At 42.9% G+C, this 21,258-nt stretch overlaps 1 protein-coding gene across 2 annotated transcripts; it reads left to right on the top strand.

The window, feature by feature from the left end:
• Positions 1–1,047: 1,047 nt before the first annotated feature.
• LOC311506401 (uncharacterized protein) lies at positions 1,048–12,394 on the top strand. Of its 2 annotated transcripts, XM_084570351.1 has the most exons (4): positions 1,048–2,509; positions 4,874–5,240; positions 5,727–5,762; positions 11,744–12,394. In XM_084570351.1, coding segments are annotated over exons 1-3 (762 nt in total). In that variant the 5' UTR covers positions 1,048–2,116; the 3' UTR covers positions 5,729–5,762; positions 11,744–12,394. The 2 variants fall into 2 exon arrangements, with proteins under 2 accessions (XP_084426477.1, XP_084426476.1); XM_084570350.1 differs by lacking the exons at positions 5,727–5,762; positions 11,744–12,394 and having other exon boundaries at positions 4,874–5,577.
• The last annotated feature ends 8,864 nt before the right edge of the window (positions 12,395–21,258 follow it).

The following is a 21,258-nucleotide window of genomic DNA, read 5'->3' as shown; positions in this document are numbered from 1 at the left end:
CTTGAATCAAACACGGTGTCATGTCCTATTTCCTTTTAGAAATTGGACTGTGCTGTAAGTTGTCAAATGACTCCAGTCATCAGAGACACCGCTCTGCATGAGCGACTTTTGCTTGTTCATTTACACGCAGAAGCGATGGGAACATTGATTTACAATTATTGCCATTACCACACATAAAGAATAACTAAAAAAAAATAATAATAAAAACAAAAACAAAAAAAAACGTGGAACCAAAACGGAAAAAGAAAACGCACGGATTTGAAAAATACGTTTGAACGATTTACTATTTGTTGGATAACTTTGTAAAATAGCACTACAGTGGTCATGGAGGCTGACGTTTTTATTCTGGACAACATAATACTTGAGATACATTTCTCTCAAAACATTTAACCTCACTCTTGCAAGCATATGAAGCAAACAGACTTTTCTTTACATGGAGTCAAATCTATCCAATTCATAATCTAGATCTGAATCAGTTTATTCACTTTGGTTTGGATTCAACCACGAAACCAGAATTTCTAATGAACAATAGCACGCGTTTGCATCAGTACCCCTTCTTTAAAGAGCAAGTTTATCCATTGGCAAAGAACGACGCTTCTTCGGTGTCGAGAACGGGAGCAGTGTCAGGGACAACAGCGACACCTGCAGGCAGAAACGGTGCACGGCCGCATCCCCAGCGCAATAAGCGAGCAGCAAGGTAACATTACTGTGGCTACTCTGCCTCTTTTTTTTTTTTTCCTGGAGTCTGTTATCAAGGCCTTTTACTGCACCAAGGCAGCCATTTCCACTCCAGGTCTGTACACCATCCACAGGGAGACTAAGCCTTTGTTTATGCAGCCATAGTCGCGACAGACTGTCACAGGAATGCATGGACACAGCCTATTCAAAGGCATATAGCCCATCCCAGACATTCATCATCTTATAGAATAGTGTTCACATTGTTTTTTAGGTTGGTCACATGTTAATATTTGTAACATTAAAGCAAACCTTGACAGTATTTTAAGATGGAATTCTGAAAAATGGAAGAAAAAGAAAATATATGTGTGTATATTCTGCCAGTGGTGGAAATTGGACTGGATTTATTATTATTATTATTATTTGTAAGCATTAACGACATCTTAAAATGTGTGCTAAATATGAAGTGACGATAGTTTTCTTTATTCTAAACGATATGTTTATATATTCATATATACATACACACATACATATATATATATATGAACGTTTGATTCATTTCACTTCAGCTGCTGAGCTGGAAATAATTCATGTGTCTTTAATGTAGCATAAAACTGGACTCCTGTTGCTACCAGCCAGGCGCTGTTCATTTTTCCTGTTATTCCACTCTCATCTTTTCACCAGGCATTCCTCTGGACCGCAAGAATACTTCGCGAAGCATCCGCTATCTGTGAGAAGATGTACGGGACTAATCGGAGGGGGAAATTCCACAGCGGGCTGCCGCATTAAACTGGAATGTAATTGGATGCAGCTTGACCGTCGGGGCCGCCTCGGAATCCGTCCCGCTTTCGTGCGCCGGGACAGCGTTCTCATTTGAAGCAGATGAGGAGTGCGGACGGAGAGCCTTTAACGGCGAGCTATGTCGACTGTGTATCATAAATACATAGGAGAGAAAGCAGCCGCCGGAGCCATGTGGGCGTGGCCTGTCCGTGAACCTCAGACTGCCATTGGCCGTTTAACAGGAAGCGATTCCAGCCAAACCATGTCTCGGCTCCCAGTAAACCCAAAATATGCCCCCCTTCTCCTCTCCTCTCCTCCTCCTCTCAAGTGTTTCCCTGTGAATGATAGAACGCACTGAAGGTGTGTGTACATTAACTCTTTAATAGACAACCAACTCTCAGCCCACAGACTCAGGGGAAGTCGAGTCAACTGCGCGCTGCAGCAACTCGCCCCAAATCATAACACCTAACATCTCCAGTGTCGGTGTGCGCAATAGGACGACGCGCCAGGAGCAGGAACCGAGCCCACGAACCCGATGTCACCTCAGTGTCAGCTGCCACCATGTGCGTACGTGATCCAGTCGAGCAGATGCTCCGCCAAATGCTTCGGAGCCGAATGGAGCCAATGCGCACCAAAACACGTTCCCATTTCTAGATGATTGATGGAGCTCAGTGTTTATCATGCCAACAAAATGGAGCCCCTCTCCGCCCCTTTTTTAACAGCGTCACTCCGGAACCGAACCAGCAGTTCAGGTGGGTCACATACAACCGCCAGCAACCGGATGAACGCCCGGTCTCAGCAGCCCGAGCACCGAGCCATCGCTGATGCTCCCGTGTTCGTCTGCCGCAGGCCCGTCACAGCTGCGTCGAAACTTCTTATTTTAAAGTCCACGAGGGGCGGCTTAACTCTCCATCACGGCCGCCAAGGATACAACAACAGTCCGCGCACACCTTCTCCCCCGAGGACGCCCAGTGCCATCTGCAGACCTCATACGAGAATGAAAGGGAGAGGCTGCCACTGGAGCCCGAGGACGATTACCGACGACGGAGAGGAGGTAAGTGGAGGAGGAGTGATGCGGATTCTGCGAGGATAGGAGGAAATGTGTAGAGAAGGGGAAGAAAGGAAAGGGAAAGGTTAAGTGAGCGCGTGTGCGCGCGGGTGTCTGCGTGTGTATGCGTGTGCATGCGTGAGGCTAAGGGGGTGGGGGTTAGAGGGAGAGAGGGGAGACGAGAAAAACTGGAGATGAAGGATGATATACGTAAAGGAAAGTGTGTGAGCACTGAGAGGGGAGCAGATGTTTCTCTTTGCTCTTTTCGTCCTTTTGTTTCTTGTCCTGAAGTGAAAGTTGTTCTTATTTCTTGCACTCATTTTCTTTAATATTAGGTTCTGGATGGAGATTGTTTTTTTTAGAATTGGAAGCTAAAATCACAGCAGGTTTACAAGTAACTAAAGTCAGATTTTTTAACACTAAAATATTGCCCAAGCACCAACACTCTCAGCACGGTTTTACGCAAAGTCTGCGCCTCAGTGAACTGAAACACACACACACACACACAGAGATTTTGCAACTTGATTCAACTTTCCAACTTTCTCCTTCAGGCTGTAGGCTTTAACACATTTTCCATGGAACCGCCTATTTTTTATATTTTTTTTTGTTTTAAAAAAAAGCATAAAATTTGCATTTTTTATGTGTTTTATTTGGGCCATACTTTGTAGGCTTCATGAACTCAAAAAGTAAACACGCATTACTAATTTTTGTTTCTTGTTCAAAACACTAACGGACGCGCATTCAGCTCATTTAAACACATCTTTTTTTTTTTTTGTATTTTACATTTGATTTAAATGCAAACATAAGATAGATAAATATATATTTAATTTACTATACATGGTAGTAAATATAAGGGAATATATTAATGATCTTAAATTATGTTTTGGATGCTGTTAAAGCTGAAACTGAGGTGAATTTAAAAAATAAAAATAAATAAAAAATCGTGTTAAGAAAGGCTGTGTGTTCGCCCCTAGTTTTACCCTTTACAGTGCTGTGATCTTATCCTAGTATTAAATGTAGGACAGAATAAAAAATAATACCCAATTTATGATTTTATCCATCGGCGTTAAAGGAGGCGCAATAAATCGAAATGTAACACTCGTGCAGGGGAGTAAATAACCTGCATCTGATCCTGTTATTTATGAATTCTTTAACATCACCTCCGCGCGTCTGAGAGAGAAACCGGAGATGCCATACAGAAATCCTTGCGATGCAGGGATGCCATCGTAAATTCTGTCCCGATTATTATTAAACTAAGGCCTAAGACGACCGGAGTCTACCAGCATACAAAGAAACGTAAATTTGGGTTATTCTCGCTGGAGTCTGCTGCCTGCTGGTCCCCTCGGCTGTGAGCTTGACGGTCGCCTGGGTCGCTGGAACATTTTGTTTTTAGAGAAACGCGACGTGTTGATGTATGAAACTGATCGTGCACTGGAGTAAGACGGATGTTAAAACTGTGCAGACAGCTGAGCAAATATTCCTTAATGGAGGACGTCACAAAAAAGCGAGGATTGCGAGGATGGGAGGGGTTTCTGCTTTAAGATGAAAATGGGTCATGAAAAAAAAAAAAAAAAACAGTTAAAATAGTGTTTATTTATTTAAGGCTGCTGGATTTTCTTTTAAACGTTTTATTTCTGTTCGTCCCCACGACCCACACACATCTTTGAGATCTACCTCTGCCCAAGTTTGGAGAGCAGTCGTGGCGTCCTAAAATATTAGCTCCCCAATACTTAATGCAGTGCACTGCTAATACTAACATCACAGATTTGCCGTGATGTTAGGCCATAAATTAACGCTCCTCTGTTTACCATTCGTATTTCTGACGCGTTGTAGCAAGCAGGCCTCCTGCAGAACACCAGTGCGAGGGCTGTTTGAAGGAGCCGTCTGCTCTGTGTGGTTTCTGTCTCGTCTGCCTGGCACGCCAAGGGCGAAAATGAACTCAAACAACCTCCTCGAGTTTCCGCCGCCTTCGTCGTTGAAGGAGAATAGGCCTGCGCCGTGTGTGAGAAATGACAATACAAAGAAATAAATTAAACAATGCGCAGCCAGTGTGTTCCTAATGCGTAAAATAAAAGCTAACCCCGTTTAAACCTCGAATACTAATACAAATTTTAAACCTTTTTATTTTTTCGGACTTTCTCTGTTTGTGTTTGTGCAACAGAAAAACATTTTTGTGCCCGATTTTTGTAGCTTTTATTATTATTTAAATTCAAATTAATTTTCACCTGCAAAACAAAAGCAAAGTAGCATTTTGCTTCCCCTGTGATCACTTTCTTTTATATAGCTTCTGTTTTTTGTAGTTAAATACGACTTATTGAACATCAAAATCAAATTATATCTCATGTCTGTCTCCCCCTTTTTTTTCCCCAGATGAGCCGAATGTCTGTCCCCTTCCCCGGCATCGAACTGTCCGGCCCTCGGCGCCTGCCCGACGGCCCCAATCCGACAGGAGGACTCGCCAGTCTGACACCGAGCCAGCTCGGAGAAGGAGTTCAACCTGTACCTGACGCTACAGCGCCGCCTGGAGATCATCGGGAGCGTCTACCTGACCCACGGGCAGGTGACGATCCGGTTCCAAAACCCGAGAACGACGACGAAGAAGAAAAAAGCAGCTGCGCAAACGGAGGGAAAAAAAAAAACAGGCCAGTGAAGCACCTGATGGAGGCTGATGCAGACGAGGACCAATCCGGCTCGCAGTATTCGAAGCTGGGGGGACACAGAGCGGATGGAGAAGGGTGTGAGTTGCAATTAGCTAGCGTCTGCTTTATGGCTGCAGTCTTACAAACCTTGGACACACGCAAAGCGTTTGTGCGCAAAACAAGAGAAGCGGCAGCGCTGCGTGGCTTGCATGCGAGCAGCCAGCTGGTCGAAGGCTGAAAACAAACTTCATTTAACCTACCAAGAAAAAAATATGATATCAATAGTGGAGCGAGGACAGTTTAACGGGACACGACTGTGATAAATCATCGTGGAAATCAGAATGCAAGCGTTAGATGTGTCCCAAATGGAAAGATGCGCATGCTCAAGCCTCTCGGTATGTTTATAATAATAATAGAGATTAAAAACCATCTTATTTTAACTGTTGCATGGATCAGAAGCTTTAAGAAGAAGGTAAATAAGCTGCTGGTGGGGTATTAGAACCATGTAAATATGATAGCATGAATAATATATGTTTGAATTGTTTACTTATTTAAATATATATTTTCTTCCATTTCCAATTCAGGATACACGACATCAGACAGCTTGTCTTCATCTAACGGTGAGTGTGTGCCTTTTTCTTTCTGTCTGTCTGCGCGGTGGCAGGAGGTCGTTAAGTAAAAGGCCGCACACTGTTTACAGCGAGACGCCTGCCGACTCGAAATCATCTCTTTATTAATTATTCATTCGCGTCTGAAGGAAGTCGAGGAACCGGGACCACGACGCAGCGTGACTCTGGATGCGTTTCATTACTTGGATCTGATGTGGTTACCGGCTCAGTGTCCCAAAACCCAAATCTGATTTTAACCCAAAACCGTGGCGAGTGTCAAGTGTTTATTTCTCTTCAGGTAGCATTTAAGGTTTTGACAATTGCTCAAAAAGTGTAGACAGTAAAATCCATCAGGAAAATAATAATAATAAAAAAAAATCCCAGTAAAGCAAGACATATTTTAGACAAACCACTCTTCTGCAGCTTCTAAACAGTTTGAATAGTTTTCTAAAAATACAAAAGTCTCATGTATTTTACATAGAAGTGGCATTTTGAACATTTTAGTCCTCAAGAAAATTGCACAGGACTTTAAAAAACATTTAAATGCAAAACTATTTAGATAAAAGCATTAGTTTTAGAATAAAAGTTAAGATTTGAAACAGTTAATGCAAAAAAACCCCCCAATATTTAAGAATAGCTTTCCCTAATCCACCCCATTCTTTTATAGTTTTGCAGCTTTAAATGATAGAATAGTACTCAAGCTTTAAACCCAGCACTGAAGATACAATCTAACAACTGTCACCCTTCAATAAATGCCTTTGAAGCACTAACCTTAAGATATTTTTAATACTTCTCCTGGTTGCATGGCTAAAACCTTGACACATATCCTAATTCTTAATCAAGTGCATTCATTCCTGCTGCTGCAGAAGCTGAAGATGGGAGCAGCGACCTCTCTCAGTGAAAATAATTTCAATTCGTCGAGCTGCGTTCCGTCAACTGCAATACTGCAGGGTTTTCAAAAGTTGCCGCTGGTGCTAGACGCGCCAGAATGCCATAATTATGACATCTTATAATTATGCATCGAGCCGCCGCGTTTGTCATCTCCTCTGCTTCCTCGGCAAAAATTAGAAGCTGCAATTTGGCTTAAAATAAACCGGTTTGCAGTTGGCCGGGATGGATGCATATTTCAGCTCGTCTCACTGTGAAGGGAGCTTTTATTGTTTTGGTTGCATGCGTAGATGAGGTGAAAGAAGAGAAAGGCAGAGGAAAAACCCTCTCGGATTAAGCGAAGAGCCAATAAATGCTAGTAGAAGTAGAAGTAGTCACATCACTGCTGCTGCTGTTGTTGTGGTGGTAGCACCAGTGGTGGCAGAGAAGTAGTATTAACAGTCACGGCAGCACCAGCTGAAGCTGAATATCCAAAAAACCATGCACATCATAATCGTGCCAATGGGAATCAGAGCTGCTCCGACTGTTCTGCTTTTGGATTTTCTGTCCCTCTGTTGACTGTGGGAAACATGTTACCACTTCTATTGATGTATTGTTTCCTGTGAGAGCTTTCTAATTTCTGACCAGTTTCGCCCCTTTCTTTTTTTTTTTTTTTTTGTTGCTGAAGTTGAAGATGCTGCTTGTGCACGATATTTCATTTAGACACGTGGAGGCGGGGATGAACTATAGTCCACTGCATTGTGCAAGTGCTACAAACACGTATTGTACCTTTTTACCCAGTAATGTTGCTTTCGTTTTCATTTCTGATTCTTGGGACCTCATTACAGAATACGTGCTGGTATCAGGAGTATTGTTAGTGATGTCGAAAACATCTGACATCTTTCTGTAGACCAAATCCACCGTGATGTCAGGCTATATGATCTGTATCACTAATACAGCTGCAGTGGAGGACTCATGTGGTCTCCGTGTTGCTCTTTACAGACACTAAACGTCTATTCTCTTGTTTCTTGACTGATTTTGGTTCAACGCTTCAAGACCGGACAGCTGGGGAGCGGTGTCAGCTCTAAACCATCATCCGATAGTACATATCTAATTTCCTTGCTGAGCCGAGATGAGCTGCAGGGAGTGCTGCACAAAATGGAGTACGGATATAAAAGGTTGCCACAGCCTGATGTTCAAAAGCTGGAAATCAAAAGTGGATCGGATGCTGCTCCTGCGAAACCGTCACCCCGCTTCACTGCAGGCTAAATATGACACTCGGAGTCATTATGTTGCATGAGAAGCGACCCACGGGGCTTCACTGCGGAGCTTTGATCAGGACCACATGGCCGAACTTCCTCTTCTGCTGCCATAGCCAGCTGCTGTCCGTTTGTTGGGAGAGGAGGCGAGGAAGAGGGAGAAAAGACGGAGGGAGGAAAGCGGCGACTGCCGACTGCAATTCAGCGGAGGGAGAATAAAGGCAGATAACGGCGCGCGGAGTGGGGCAGGCAGGAAAGCGGGAGGAAATAAACAAGAGCAGGAAATGGAAGGAGAAAAGAGAGCCGGAGAGGTAATAAAGGAGGGAGGGAGGACAGCCGTATAGTTCTCGGGCTGCAGGTCTGCAGGCGCCATGTTGAGACGGCAACATTTCTGCAGCGCCACACTGTCTCCGGCTTCATCTCTATCCTGTCTGCCTCTCTGTACATCTGCCACTTTCCTCTGTCTCTCTCTCTCCAACCTTTACTTTTTACCACGGGGGTAATTGACAAACTAGTTTATTGGTGGTAGGAGGAAGTGGAGGAGGCAGTTATAGCGGTGTATATTACTGCATAGTGTGGTTTTATGGCGGTCGAATTGCCCCTTATAGCCTATTGATGGTCAACAAAAGACACTCCAAAGGAAGGCTTGCACCTCCTGGAAAGTCTGCCTCCTTTGTTTAACTTCCTGTCTCCTTCCACGCACAGAGACTGAACCTATACCACTTTAATTTTCACTTTTTGTTTTCCCACATTCATCCTCGTCTACCAAAGCATCCCCTGACCCAATTCGTCCGTCCGCCGACACACATGGCGCCTGACCTCGCGTCTCGGTCCCCTCGCACAGTCCATCCCTCGGCTGGCCGAGATGATCGCGAGGTTTCCGAACCTCTGCGTGCACCGGGGTCACACGGTTGGATATTCATTAAGCCAAGCAGGAACCTGGTGCTGAAGGGATTTTACTTGTTAGATGTGATTTACAGCGGCAGCCTGACCTCCCGCTGCTGGATTCAGTCACATGCGGTCCAATCGTTTGATTATAACCAGAGGAAAGCAACGCTGCAAGTCTTGCAAATGTCATGTAAAAACCTTAAAGGAGTTACTGTACTTAAAGCTGAAGTATTGCAATTAATGTGGATTTGCGTTCGTCCCTCAGATGAGGCTATGTTTGTCTTAGAATTAGTCTCATCCACCGTGAGTTTAGATACTTGACTTGGCACAAGTTAGACTCACAATAGTGACTGATCGCATACTATTAATACAAAGCACAATGGGGAAAACTGAACAGACAGGAATTCAAAACAGATGATGCTGTTCAGAGGTCGAGGGATAACAAGCTTTCGACAAGACCTGATGCAATACAAGAACTACATGGTCAGCCCTCCACACAAAGGCAACTTTTATGCCTGTTTACCTCCAGAAGTTGCCTTATATCACAGCAGGGACTAAGGAATGGCCGGCATCCACTGGCGAACCTAGGGAAATCACATTTTGAGCTGAGACACTTGACTTGGGTTAAGCTACAGACTTACAATAGTGACTGATCGCACACTATTAATGCAAAGCACAATGCCATGGGGAATAAAAGTGAAACTAATTTTTAATTTCACGTTTCAACATGGTCTGACAGATTTAAGATTTAGCAACGGCAAAGAGTCAATGGAAAGACAAAAGCTAATGCACACTGGCCCAGGGCTGTGCAAACTGACGCAAAAGTGAAGTCTTTCAGCCTGAGCAAATACCACAAAAACTAAAAAATGTTATGTATGTTGCATCCGTTGCCAGCTACACATTCGCTATTTGGGAAATCACAGCCCGTAGAGAGGCGGCAAATTTCTTTCTGCCATTACAGAAATTGAAGGAGATGTGTTTATGACAACCTTTCCACTGATGTGAACATCAGTTTGTTTTTGGTTTTAATAATTTGAATTTAAAACGCTGTTGACAATCAAACCAGGTTCTTTGCAGATTAAATACTAACAACGCTTAGTATGTTTGATGTCAACGTAGTTTAACACACAGATCGGTAGGAATTTCTGTGGCTACAGTCATGCACCATGGCTGAGGTGCAAAACCCGTTGACCAAACCAAAATGCTGTGCAACAGACTTAGCCGATCAGCGATGGTGCACATAAAGCAACCGGCATCCACTCCACTGGCAAGAAGGAAAACAGCACCGGATACGTTTGGAGTGATGAGGAAGTGTCACATGAAACATATAATTGACAGTCGTTGCCGTCATATTTCTGTCATTTTTTATTTTTTTTTAAATGCGAGCTAATCACTCTAGTCACGCCGTCCCCCTCTCCGGTCTTTAAATAGCACCCAAATGCTAAATTTGTGTCACTGTCTTCACAATTTAAATCAAATTAACTCATATTTATAGCACGATGTTGTTGTTACGACAGTAGGAAACCTCTTGGATTAGACGACTGGATGCAGAAAGCATGGGACCTTTAACAGGAGAAAACTTTAACCCTAACTTTAACCTAGTAGTTAGTTGGGATATGCCAATATCAAGGCCATTTGTAATGGTTTTGACATTTTGTTAATTTTTTTTTACAGATACCAGATACAAATTAACTCAGGATAAACCTGAAATTAGCACAGGGGCACTACTGCAGACACAGAAATGTGATTATTGTCGGTCAAAAACTGATTATTACCCAGTTTATATACATGTTTGGGCATTTTTAATAGGATTAAATAACATGTAGATACACAAAGATGATGTGCTGTGCATGACAAGAGAAAAAGCTGGATAAAAACTATTCTCTGCATCACAGTGATTTCAGTCACATTAACTGTTAAACATTTATTAACTCCATTCTCCATTGTTCAACAGGGTGGCAATGAAATCACACCACTTCCTCACTTTTTTCATGGTACAATTATAGAGTGACCCTGACATTCCGGAGCACAGACTACAGCGGTGTTCTGCGGGACACTGATGCCGTAACCTACGTACGTAGCTAACGCCGGTTAGAGCCATTTATACTCGTGCCTCGTCAGCCTGGCTGGCGCTGTAACAACGCCACCCAAACCAAACACTAGTCGGCGCCGTGTCTTTTTTTGCCAGTCGGGTTAATTTTTGTTTCTACTTCCTGCTTCACTTTCAACAACGGCGACTGAAACTTCGGCCAAAATTTCACAGAAGACGAGTCATGCAAACATTTGTATCTCCGAACCACCTCAGTTAACCTTTCCTGAAAAGTGTTCCATCTTTATTGATCCAAAACAATCAATTAGAAAATTGCGGAGATGGAGAAGCAGCTGGAAATACTAAACCGGAAACACGCTACTACCAAGCGGACCAATCACAGCTCTTGCGCTCCGTGTCAACGCGGCGTGTAGTTACATTTCTGGGGAGGTGCACGTAAGCTACGACGCTAGGGTCTGCGCAGGGGTCTGCATTGTCGCCGTAGCCTCTGCGTCAACGTAACGCAAAAGTATAAAGCACCCATAAGACGCAATAGACAGAACTTAATAAGGAGCAGGGGATGCTGGGTCAGCTTTAGCAGTGACTCTGATACAACTGTAGGAGGGTAAACGCAAGAAAAACTGTGAGATTGATCAGAAAAGATCAAAATTACAAAACGTAAGAGCACATTACAGGTTGTATTGTGTCCTGTCTCTTGTGTATCTGTAAGCCAACAATGAAATTAAATATAATTAAACACGGAAAAACAACAAATCGCAACAGTATTTCTGAAAAGATGGTTTCGAGAAGGTTTGTCATGGTTAAGATTACACATAAAAGAAGACTGTGGTTATAGGAAGGTGAATTACTATGTCCTTTTGTTTTTTTATTTCAGTTCACTGTCACCGTTGGATTCGTTGAGTTATAACAAAACCCGCATTCTGTTTCAGATGAGTTCCTGCTGTCTTGTGGTCGCTCCCACGAGGGGAGTCAGCGGGTTCACACGGGAGCAGTGTGATGTAGGTAGTTTCAAGTTGTTGGGCTGGATGCTTAAGATCACAGGAACCTGAAACTGCCTGAGTCACACCAGCTGCATGTCGACGGACTAAAACAGCAGAAGAGGGAAACGAGCACGGCCAGCGTTTTAGCATCACTTCTACCTCCGTGCACCGTGTTTAGCGTTCAAAATGCTTTACTATGTGCTACTAAATGAGCAAAGTGAGGAAAAATAAAAGGTGTTTCCTTTTCAGTTTGGCCGCTTTTGCCAAAATCCAGGTATAATTTCAAAGCACTGTATTGAAACCCTAAATAAATATCGACTTTGTTTTCCAGAAAACTGCTTCCAAATGTCTTATTATCGATAATGTACAGTGTTTGTATACTTTGACACATGCCACCCACTTACACAAACTGCTCAGGCGCAGCTTGAAGAACGCAACAAAGAGGCCAAGGCATCAAACACGCCAGAACCCAAGCCGATCGAGTATCTGCAGGATCTGCAGTATGTGCGGGAACAAGCCCAATCCAGCCCCACCCTGCAACCCGGCGGACCCAAACAACCCGGTGACACCACAGGACACCTTTAAAGGCCCTTTGTCAATGCCTCAATGGGTCCGAGCTGTTCTTTTGGTAGGAGGGATGGGCTTATTGTAACAGGAAGGTGTTTTTAATGTTATATCCTAAAATGTCAACCGTTCATCTGTGCCCTTAAACCTCACAGATGCACCAGCGGGGAAAAAAAAAAACATTCAAGCTGTGCAGCTGCACATTGTTCAGAACCACAGAATTCAGTTTTAAAGTCCCGATTGTGTGCAGGATTTAGCAGTGGCGAGGTTACAGATTGCAGCCGGCGGGAATAGCCCTCCTGTTTTCCGCAGCCAGCGTTTGTCACACACGTCACACGTGGCACGCACATGGACTGTCTTTTACATTCACACATGGATACTGTCACAGCTAACCACGTCCTGCCCCCCCTGCTTTATATACTCCTTTGAGTGGCTTAACATGACAAATTCTTCAGTGACTTCTAGCTACTACGGGATTAGAGACGGGAAGCTTTACCGGCCTCGTAATTCGATTTGATACCAATTCACCTGTTTCTTAATGAATCTCCATGCAATTCATTGCACTTATTTCAATAGGGAAAATGCTCATGTGTGTTTTTGCAGGCCTGAACGTTATATAGTAAAATATCATGATCAGAAACCTAATCAAACCTAATATGGAGGCTGTAACTTTTTCCCAAGGTGCTATTCATTAATTTTCCCCACACCCAAGCCTGTGACGCACAACATATAACGTTTCACCGCTTCTGAGAAACAAGGTGTGTTTTGGCAATGTTAGATGAAAGCTTAAAAGCGTCTCCATTTAGCATCATCGGTGGCATACAACTCAGCTGACTGTCTGTAACAGTATATTGGTTATATCTTCCTAGTGCTGTGACTATGATGTCGAATTACTTCCCTCTGACTGAGGGAGCCCTAAAGTTCAAATGGACCTTGAGAAGATCACAGCGTGCACTTAAAGAGAAATATCGCGAATGTTATCCTGTTGTGTCTCCTGGCCTTTCTCCCTGGTAACACAATCATAATCAAAAGATATTAGTTGGGGTGGCCACAATGAGTTTGCAAGCAGTAAGGGCGGCTTATAACTGGGTCTGGACCCCTCACATGTCCACTTAAACTGGGCCGGACCTTTGTACCAAACAAAAGCAGAGGTCCCAGAACAGGAAAGAGGTCCCAAATTGGAATCCTCTTCCGACCTTGAACCCCTTTAGTCTGTTTCCTGGGGTCACAGGACTTTGCTTTTTCATTACAATATCTCTCTACAACATCTTGAAGGTGTTAAATGGGAATTACTGTTTTTTACAACCTGGACCTTATTTCTGGCATAAAATATGATCCTTTACTCACCCATATAACTTTGGATAAATTTGGAGTCGTTCGTCAGATATTTACATCCGCGTATATCCATATAGTGGGAGTGACTGGGGCACCGAAACGCAGCCTCTAAATAACACATTATCTGCCGCGAAACTCGTTCATTTCACCAATATTTTGTTATGGTATGCTAGTGCTATTCCCCGTTATTTTTCCCCGGAAAAATATTCGGCCATGTTGCAAAAAAATAGCAGTAGCAAATTACAGGTAAACAAGCTGTGCGGGGTGCGCTCAGAGATGACATCATCCAGGTCAGAGGTTAGTAGGTCAATCTACAGATCCCAGTTGATGATAACAGGTAACTGCGGACTCAACGGGGAATAGCACTACCGTATCATAACAAAATATTGGTGAAATTAACAAGTTTCGCGGCAGATAATGCGTTATTTAGAGGCTGCGTTCGGTGCCCCAGTCACTTCCACTATATGGATATACACGGAGCTAAATATCTGACAAACGACTCCAAATAACACCAAAGTTATATGGGTGAGTAAACGGTCGTATTTTATGCCAGAAATAAGGTCCAGGTTGTAAAAAACAGTAATTCCCCTTTAATATCTTTCTAGCCAAATCTGAGGTGGGTCTGGTTAGCAAGTAAGTGTACAGCTCCTGTTGCCAGTATGTGGCGCTATGATTATGACTCAATATTTACATGTAAATGTGTTCAGGTGGAGGGGCTCTAGTGAAGCCTGAGACATATGGGGTAAAATTGCACAATGCACATTATTTTTGCATGCCAAAAATGAAATGGCAATGGCAACAACGTTTGAAGGCAAGTCAGGACAAATTCAGTGAGGTTGTTGCCCTTCTGGGCTTGAATTATCAATTATTATAATTCTTTGCCTCGCACTTTGTCCAGAAAAGGCCAAAAGGAACTGGCCTTTCCTCGTCTTCCCCTCGCACTCGCCCTATTGCCACGATGATGAACACTGGCCATGCTCGTTTTCAAACATTATATGTTTTATGAAGTTCAGCGTGCTGCCACGAAGCTGTAAATCTGTTCCCCCTCTTACTCTCCTGTGTCACCGGCCGAGTGTTTCTGTATAATTTGCAGTGCGTTTAATAGCACATTAACATTTAGCAGCCACAGTTCACTGTCTGGCCGCGTTGCGTGCCAGAACAACAGCCACTTACAAGCCCTCCATTCTCTCCCGGCGTTACATGAAATACAGAGTGTCGATTGTTGTTGACGTCCGGACTGTAAATGAGGCAGTTCACTGTAAAAACTCATGGGGCATTTTATTGAAATCCACTAATGTTTAATCATTACCTCAGTGAATGAAGACGACTTTATTTGTGTCATCATCTAAGCTCGTCGTCATGAGTTCCTGCTTTAGCTGATGAGCAAATGATCTAATTCAGCATTCATCAGACTGATCTTGAGTTTTACTTGTTTTTAATTTGGATATATCGTTAGCTCATGTTAGGAATCCCACGTATCCAGGAAGGGTGACGGGTATACGGATCTCTAGGAGTCGGTGGTGGAGTTGGGATAATAAATGTGTTTGATGAGTAAGTGAAGAGATGTTAAGACGGGAAATAAAGTGTGACATTTTTCACTGAGGGGAGCACTAGCAAGATGATGCCAGAATGAGTGGAGGCACACTGGAGGCCGTGCTAATTAAAATGCTTACTTAAAATAGTCCATCCGTCAAAAGCCCTCACTGGCCCGGACTGAACGAGACGAAACACTGAGCTGGCACAGATCTGGTTGTTTCATTTAGCTATTGGACACATTAACATCAGAATAATACGTCAAAGCTTTTTTTGTGCAACTCTCACAAAATACAGAAATGTAAGTTTCCTTAAAAACTACTGTTCATAGTGTGTAAAGTAAAGATGTGAAAACATTGGAGCAACAGCTTCAGCTATCTAATAGAGTCTGGAGCTGGATGGGAATAATATCCAAGTGTGGTTGTTGGTTGAGTTGTTCTCTGAGGTGACTACGAGCTAAGTTAACTCTATATACACCGATCAGGCGTAACATTATGACCAGCTTCCTATTGTGTAGGTCTCCCTTGTGCCTCCAAAACAGTTGTGACTCATCAGAGAATGGACATGGGCCTTCTGAGGGTGTCCTGTGGTGTCTGGCAACAGGATGTTGTTAGTGGGGGGGTCTTTGGGTCCTATGGTTTGAGGGGAGGGGCCTCTGCTGATCATCCCACAGATACTTGATCAGTTTGGGATCTAGGGAATTTGGAGGCCAGGTCAACACCTTGTGCTGTTCTTCATGTTTAGTTGTTCCTAAACTGTTTTTTTTGTGTGTGTCTGTGTCAGCCTGCATCCTGCTGGGGATGGCTGCTGCCATCAAGGAGCGTCATTGCTATGAGGTGGGGGTGCCTGGTCTGGTCTAGGTGGGTGCTAAATGTCAAAGTAATATCCACACGAATGCCAGGTCCAGGTTTCCCAGCAGAAATTTACTCATTTACTGTCAGTGGTCATAATGTTATGCCTGATCTCTACTCAGTTATGGACTGCTAATGAGCTGTTGCTTGTTTTGCTGTGACTGTTAAACAAATCCCTGATACAGAGGGGCCGCTGTCAGCTGTATGTGTTGCACACTGGAACAGAGAGCAGAGTTTCAACACATAACGAAGGTCAGTGTCTGCCACACGGTAAACTTATTTGTCAAGGGGGGCGTTGGCAGATATCCTACTCAGGCCCTGTATAGTGCATAAATATGCAACATAGTCAACATGAGGCAAACGTGGCGTTTCAGTCGGAGCGTAGTTTATTCGAACACATATTAAAAATGAAACTATGCCGTTTTTCGAAGTAACATGTTGCAAAAGTGAATTTGACAATTCTCAAAACATGTTCCCAGGCTGGGGACGCAAACATTGTCCAGATGCTGGGAACAGATAATTGAATGAGGCCAATTTCAGGAAATGGATTTCCCTAAAATGAAAATTCAGTAAAGATCAAGTAACATCAAAGTCAGTTTAACCTCATTGGATCTGTAGTGATGCGCTTCATTCTTCCTATTAATTTAAGTAATTAAATGTCCCAGAGGTCATATTTTACTGCCTTAGCGTTTGAGGTAAAACAGGCCAAGGGATATCTGCTTTTTTGGCGAAGACACGACCCACCCCAACCCTGCTTGTGATTGGCTTAACTTGACAGTCTTACCCTTACACCACCCTAGCATCACCCAAATCTAAACCAACCCAGCAAAGGGAACTGGTACCAACCAATCAGAGGCCAAGTAGGATGGAGGAGCTTTCCTTAAACTGGGCAAAAAACAGTTTTGAAGTACACTACTGAGTGGCACGCATCAGAGAGTACATTTAAGATGTGGGTATGCACAATGACTGAAAGTGGGTGCACGTTGTATGCTTACATGCTTACATATAGCCCAGTCCATGAGGCGCATGGGAGGCAACTTGGTGATGGGACTATTTGATCCCTCTGGCTATATAAAATAAGGAGAGGCTTAAATAAAAGGTTCATATGTCTTAATTAATGATTAAAATGACAGGATCTTCTGTTTTTCCAAAAATTTTGATTCCATTTTATTTTATTTCTTAAAAAATGTTTTGGCACCTCTCCCCGTCCTGACAGTTTTGACCCAGTCCCTAAATTATATTAAGAAATTCTGCATTATCTGAATATAAATGTATATAAAGTGTGTTTTTATTCTAATTTTAACATTTGAGTCGCAATTGTATACGACCTAAATAGAGCTTATACAGTCTAAAGCTCATGTTGGACCTCTGGATGTTTTGGTTTAATTGTAGATTAGACTGCAGCAATTTGATAACCATCAAACCCACATGTCACACAGTTACATTGTTTTGGACGAGAGGGGCCTTGACCTTAAAATATCTTCCATAAAACAAGGCGGTTTTCATCCTCATTGAGTCTAGATGATGCAAAATGTTTGAGAGAGACACACAGAGAGAGAGAGAGAGAGAGAGAGAGAGAGAGAGAGAGCTGGACTTCACACTAAGCTGTGTCCCAAGACGCGTGTTGTCGTTGAGAGCCCCGTCACACACCGCGATACATTTCTGCTTTTCCTTGCTGTCGGAGGATAGCCAGTTAATAACTCTCTTCTGACTTCATTTACAAAGACAACTTTACCATCTGAGCTGTAAAGAGGCTCGGGGAGAATGCTTGGAGCCCACCGAGCACTGCGGCCCAGAAATATGACGCCGCGCTTGATCTACGAGTCCCAGGCTCGGGTCGTTATTAAAATATATACGCAGCTTACAGCGATCCGGTTATCATATTCAGTAGGTTTTATTGTGAGGATAACTGCCGTTGCCTTTTCATGTCAGCACAAACCCTAAATCAGTCAGTGCAAATCGTATTAGTAAACTGTGTAACATGACTTTTTTTTCTATTTAACTACAGAGCTGTTGTTGGAAGTATTGGGCTGCATTGCGCATGTACGTTAAATGTGTACATGCAGGGGAATAGTATAGAGGGAGATGGATTATTTATATGAAGGCATTCACCACAGACTTTATGAATTCCTCTTGATCAGATAATCTTGTTCTGTACAGTGTCTGGTATCATACATGGATTACATAAAGTTTCATACATCCAGCCTTGGACATGTTTTAATTTATATATTAAGACATATAGAATTTACAAAAGAAATGAATTAATACTGATTTGAACTTCGGTTAAGGCTACTTTATATTACACACCGTAAGAGGCCATTGGTGCTAGTAGTATTATTGTTTACTATTTTTTTAAAGCAGCCCGTAAACCATTCAAACACTCAAACAGGAATCCTGCTCTGCAAGATAAAATATGTGTGCGATTCACAATTTAAGTACTGTCAGTGTCACCTGCCTAATTTTGTGTTAAATGAAATAGAATTAAAGCATTTTTTTATTCAGCTTTGTAGATAAAAAAATAAATAAATAAAAACGACTAGGCTATACGGGAACGCTGTCTTTACGCATTACAACAATGAAAGTTAAATGGACCCTGTAGACATTGGGATGTTTTCGATTGTAACCCTCAAATAAATAAAGAAATAGATAAGTAATATGTATATTTAGATTTGTGGCTACTTTTGAAATCTTTCATGTTTAGTCAACAAAGCACTGGTCTAAGTTTAAGGTTTAATCTAAATACTTTATAGTTATAAATTGGACAAATGTCCCTTATTAATTGTCTTCATACCGGCTTGACTTCTGATTTTTATTAAAAATAATAATCATAAAAACAAGTAAACGGAATGTGGAAATGTCAAAATCTGACAATAACTTGTACCTGTTGGAATATTTGCGCATCTGATAATTTACACATTTCATAAAGGCTGCCTCTGAAACAAAACAGATTTAATGCTCAATAACAAATAATCAAAATAGGTTTGTTACAATGCAATAAAGTCCTGTCTCCTGTCTGCTGGCTGCGTTGACCCCCAAGACCATATTTCTCTTTTTGTTTTTATGAAATGAATGTGGAAGAAGTGCAACTGGAAATGCAGTCTAAATTTATACTTTCCAAATCCGTCTCTGTTGGAGTGGAAATGAAGGCTTTCACTCCAGGAAAAAAAAAAGGAAATTACCGTCTGGAATTCACCTCGGTATCTCATATCAGCGGAGAAGATCGCGGCCTCTTTTGACAGGGTTACCTCGGTAATTCAAAAATCTGTGGCGACTTAAAAAAAAAAAAAAATGCAATCCTGGGAAATAAGCACGTGTCACTGCGACTTCACATGATTTCTTAAAGTCTCGTTTTAACGACTGAGCGGATTTTATTGACTTCTTTGGAGGGATCTCTATAAAATCCAGTGCTAGAAAAGCCTGTACAGTAAATGCTGTTTATTGTACTGTAAATATATTTACTGGTAGTGAACCTAAAATGCAAGCCGTCGATTTGTTAAGCACCAGTTAATTTTTTCCTGAAAACAAACAATAATCCAACTATAAGAACTTTGTTGTAGTGACTTTAGTCTGACTAAATATAAAATAACAACTTGAACAAGGACAAGGCGACACCTCAGTACTAATTCCAGCTAAGTATATATTTTTGGCCACACATGGAATGACTCATAGAAAATAATTTTAGCTTAATGATATCGGAAGAGAGCGTTTGGATATGTGGCTAGAGTAAAAACCTCTAACCCTGATATGATGTAACCAAGCGCATTTGTTTCGAGCGCACATCCAACTGACTGTGATTATGTGATTAGGGAGGTTATTTGTCCCCAAAATCTGTTCTGTCATAACACCCAGGCAACGTGTAGAAAATGAAGGTGGTTTGCAGATAATGTCTTCAAGCTTTTTCAGCGCCAGTGTCTTCAATTAACACGCTGTCTGGTTGTCAGCCCAGCCTGCAGGGCGGAGGCCCTTTCGAAAATTAAAATTCCCACAGCCTGCGGTCTGAGGAGAGGCCATTTTGACTGCAAAATATCCCGAGCATCTATGGCTGCAAAACAAAGTAGGTTTCTGTTCTAACCGTGACGGAAACACCGCGCAGACTGCAGGTTTAGGACTAGAATAGTAGAGGACAATTGTTTAACGCTTTCACCTGGCATGCAGTGTGCAAGAAAAGCTGTCTAAGTGGAACCTTTTGTAGCTATTTCCCTAAACTGATGCCATACAATAAATCACAACACACATAAATAGTGCATGAAGCCAGTTTGGCCCACAACTAACGTTTCCATTTGTAACTGTACGCAAAACATTATGGTGTTACGCATCTAACACGGCAATCTTCAACAAGTTTATACTCTTCGGTCTGGTCCTTACTGGCTCGCTGTTATCCAAAGGAAGCTCTCCGGAGCAGCTTGAAATAGGTCCTTTCAGACGGAAGGACAGTGGAATGCAGTGAATTCAAGCTCAAAGGCCAAAGCTGGGCGCCCGAGTCACGACTGATGTTTAATGGTCCCTCGGTTTGGGGTTTTTGTTGCTGTTCCTGAAACGAACGCACACTAGCCGCTCAGTCAGTGCCCGGTCCAAGTCATCATTTCTCTCCAGCAGATCTGTTGCGTTACAGCCTACCTACGTCCTCGTAAATAACCCCGTTAACCCCCATAAGCAAAGCGTAGTTCATATTTAATCGTCGTAAATTACGGTGTTAGCTGCATACGCGACGCACAGGTCGGATTTACAGCCCTGACTAGCAGCTTGCCATCTCCGAAAGAGTCCAAGACTACGTCTGTGGTAGTTATGAAGAAATGTAAAGACTTACAATCCTGGTGACTTTGATTAAGGGTCAGCTGCAAGTCAAATGTCTGGACTCCAGAGCAGTCCAGTCTGCTGCTGCTCTTCAGTCTCCTCAATAACAGACTGTGTTTTTTTTTTTAATCCCTCAAACGTTTTGTGAGTACAAGTGGACACCAGCGGTTCCAGCACAGAGCAGCAGGGCCAGCTGCCCTCATATTCCATCACGGGGTACAGCCGCTGCTGCTGGCATCCAGCCCCAGTCACCGGTACCTCCGCAAGCTCCGGTCCGAGCTGTGTTTACTCCTGGCAGCCTGACCGCTGAGTGAGAAGCGTACTTTGCCCGATCGAGAGGAAGGCAGCAACAGCCTCAGCGGCGTTTACGGTCCGCACCACCACAGG

Source organism: Chelon labrosus (assembly GCF_963514085.1).
Source record: "Chelon labrosus genome assembly, chromosome: 21".
NCBI classification, from domain to species: domain Eukaryota; kingdom Metazoa; phylum Chordata; class Actinopteri; order Mugiliformes; family Mugilidae; genus Chelon; species Chelon labrosus.
Note: the sequence above shows the minus strand (reverse complement) of the source record. Positions and strands in the feature narration are given on the sequence as shown.